The sequence below is a fragment of the Phytophthora parasitica genome (assembly GCF_000247585.1).
Source record: "Phytophthora parasitica INRA-310 unplaced genomic scaffold supercont2.339, whole genome shotgun sequence".
Classification (NCBI taxonomy): Eukaryota; Oomycota; class Peronosporomycetes; order Peronosporales; family Peronosporaceae; genus Phytophthora; species Phytophthora nicotianae.
The window spans coordinates 1-2764 of NW_008649325.1; the positions used below are offsets into that span (position 1 = coordinate 1).

A 2764-nucleotide genomic window follows, 5' to 3' on the forward strand; every position below is an offset into this window, starting at 1 on the left:
AAATCCGATCCTTCCTGATCAAATTTACCAGTTCACGCTATCGCGTACTTCGAAGTACTATTCTATACCCACCATGAACCCTTCGTATGATCAAGTGTCCAACAACCGCAGCTTCAATACCAACTACATCCAAGACCCCGCCGAAATGGGCGCGGCCTGTACCGCCTCGCTTATCCATGAGGGACATCGATGCCGATATCCAAGCAAACGGTGTGAATTCCCACGAGCAATTAAGCGCAACGGTGAAATGCATCGATTCTGCGATGCTCATCGCAACAAGGCCAATCTAAACCAAAGGCGCCTTGAAGCCCGACGGAAGAGAGAAATGGAGGACGCGAAGAACTCTCGACGAAAACGCAGGTCCACCTCGGCAGACAGTGAAAACTCGACGGATCAGCTGAATCACGCAGACTGTTCGTCGTATTCGGAGCCCTGTGGGTCTTTTTCTGCCCCTCTCCACTCTGTACTAGCGCAAGATGAACTCAACTTCCTGGGTGAGCTTCTTTCACAAAATAGTTTGGAAGATATACATGCGGAGAGCGCCGGAACCACAGCGGATTTATCGGCGAATTCGTTCTCGATTTAAAAAGGTTGAGGGAGCTAGTAGATAATGGACTGCAGTCAAATAATAGACCTCCTAGCGCGACGGTGATACTGTTAGCCATTTACAATACAGACCTTAAACTTCTTCGGGACGTCGCGATCCGCTATAATTCTTCAGCTTTTTGCTAGACAGGAAATACTAAGTGATAAGCTTGCTCGAGCTTAACTATATGGTAAAGAGCACTGCCCAGACTTGGAGCCTTAGTAGTAGCACCCCACCGAACCTCTATAGTGATTCGGTAGTAATCGGCAGTTTATTAGATTTTTAATACAACTGGAATAGTAAAGAAACTAAAAAGTAATAATTGAAACGAATACTCTTTTTTTGTTGGAAAGCAGAGTGTTGCTGGGGCATCCCAAGCAGACTAATTCGTTGAAGCTGGAAAGCTTAGCCGGTAACTAAGTCCTAAAGTCCTATCGAGTGAGCGCAGCAGATACCAGCAATATTTTGACCATTGAATATGCGTATTACTGATTACGCAATGTTACTGGACACGCGAAGAATATATATATTTTAATGCCATCAGATTTGACCATATACTAAGCTAGTGCATGTATTCTTCGCCAGTGTGTGCTACCTATTGTGGTAAAAGCAATTTCAATACCATCAACAGTATATTATTGATGATAGCGAATTGCACAAGATAATGCAAAGAAAAAATGTATTGCCAATAACAAATCTTGCTTGTTATTAACACGATGATGGAGTAAAACTACGATCATCGAGCTTTTTGCACATACCTTAGAAATTCAAAGCTCCCCCCTACGAAACACGGCTAAACACTCTAGTATTTTTATTCTGGGTTACTCCACCGTTGTCATGTCGCTGCTCGAAGTCCAGCGGTGGCCTTGCGAGGCATTGGGTAAGCTCGCTGTGTCTGCCAGCTCAATCTCCACTTGTAGAACTGACGAAACTGTTCTTGGAATTTAGCCTCCTTATTCGGACCGTAGAGTTGCGCGAGGCTTTCTGGAGTCACTCCTCACTCATACATACCTTCCATCTTGGTCAAAACCCTTTTGTGCGGCGACATCATCTTGACGCTGTCTTTTAGTTTGCTGAAAATCGTACTGATGGCTGGAAACGCGGCTCTCAGTTCACCTCCAAAAGCATCCGGCGCAACATCATTGCTCTTGGTTTTCTTCCTGGATCCATCTCTTAGCTGAGGGTTTGGTTTGTCCAAGACCTTGTGATGCCATATCATCCAGCACAAGCGAGCTGTCAACGACATCAGTCAATAATAGTGTAGTCGTGACAGTAAGCAGAAGAAAGCACCGCTGCAGTCGCATGATAAACCTTGTGGGAGATAAATCCAAAATAACGAAGGCTTGAAGGCAGGCAAATCATTAAATATGCCTCGATCTAAATATTTGTAAGAGAAGTAAAGTTGCTTGCTATCGTATCGTGTTGATGGTGGTTCTCGTAAACCGTGCAGAGCATACTAGTCCTGTAATCATCACGCTGGGCGGAGTTTCGTCTTCGTCAAGGCGTAGAACAAACAAACACCCGTTGGAACGGAAATCAAAGTAGCCGTTGCTGTCGTATTCAGGATTTCTGCGGTCTGCACTTTGAGACAGTCAATGTTGGTAGAGTTCTATGGTTGAAACGGCTACCAACAAACATAATTATCTGGAATTTACCGGATTTCAAGGGTCGCTGGCGGAATACCGGTATTTCCGACATGTTCAATAATTTGCGTACAAACTTGAACGAAATCGTTTGGCTACCTAGTCGCCTTCATAATGGGGGGCTTTGCGTTAACCTATGTCACAACCTGCTAGTAGCACACGTTCACGCAGCGGCATCCTCTATATTTGAATCTTGGTTGAACAGAGTCTGACCATGATTTAAGTCTGTCCGCGCAACTCTCATGGCGCAGTGTATTGCAGGCTACGCATTCATATAAAATGTCAGTACCAGTCAGCCCCAGATACGAGTTGCAGTTATGTGAAACGGATCGTCTACGGCAGCGTCTGTGTATCGACAATGCTGCTGACAAGTGGATGTGCATAACGACAATGCTGTCTGCAGGAACGGCGTGTGTCGACAACTGTGATGACACTCTAAGTTCGTAACGACGTCCAACCAAAGGGCGGAACGACCCAGAAACTACTCTGGCGCCAACTAGAGTAGCAAGTACATGTAGCAGAGACTCACTTTACG

At 45.3% G+C, this 2764-nt stretch overlaps 2 protein-coding genes across 2 annotated transcripts; one reads left to right on the forward strand and one right to left on the reverse strand.

Annotated features, from left to right (window-relative positions):
- Positions 1–73: 73 nt before the first annotated feature.
- On the forward strand, positions 74–586 carry PPTG_20193 (hypothetical protein; the record flags this gene model as incomplete). Its single annotated transcript, XM_008918855.1, has 1 exon — positions 74–586. One exon carries the CDS (start codon positions 74–76, stop codon positions 584–586), a length of 513 nt encoding a protein of 170 aa, XP_008917103.1.
- An 821-nt stretch (positions 587–1407) lies between these two features.
- PPTG_24892 (hypothetical protein) lies at positions 1408–2284 on the reverse strand (the record flags this gene model as incomplete). The annotated part of the gene is made up of 3 exons (XM_008918856.1): positions 1408–1508; positions 1598–1819; positions 2242–2284. 3 exons carry the CDS (start codon positions 2282–2284, stop codon positions 1408–1410), a joined length of 366 nt encoding a protein of 121 aa, XP_008917104.1.
- Positions 2285–2764: the final 480 nt, after the last annotated feature.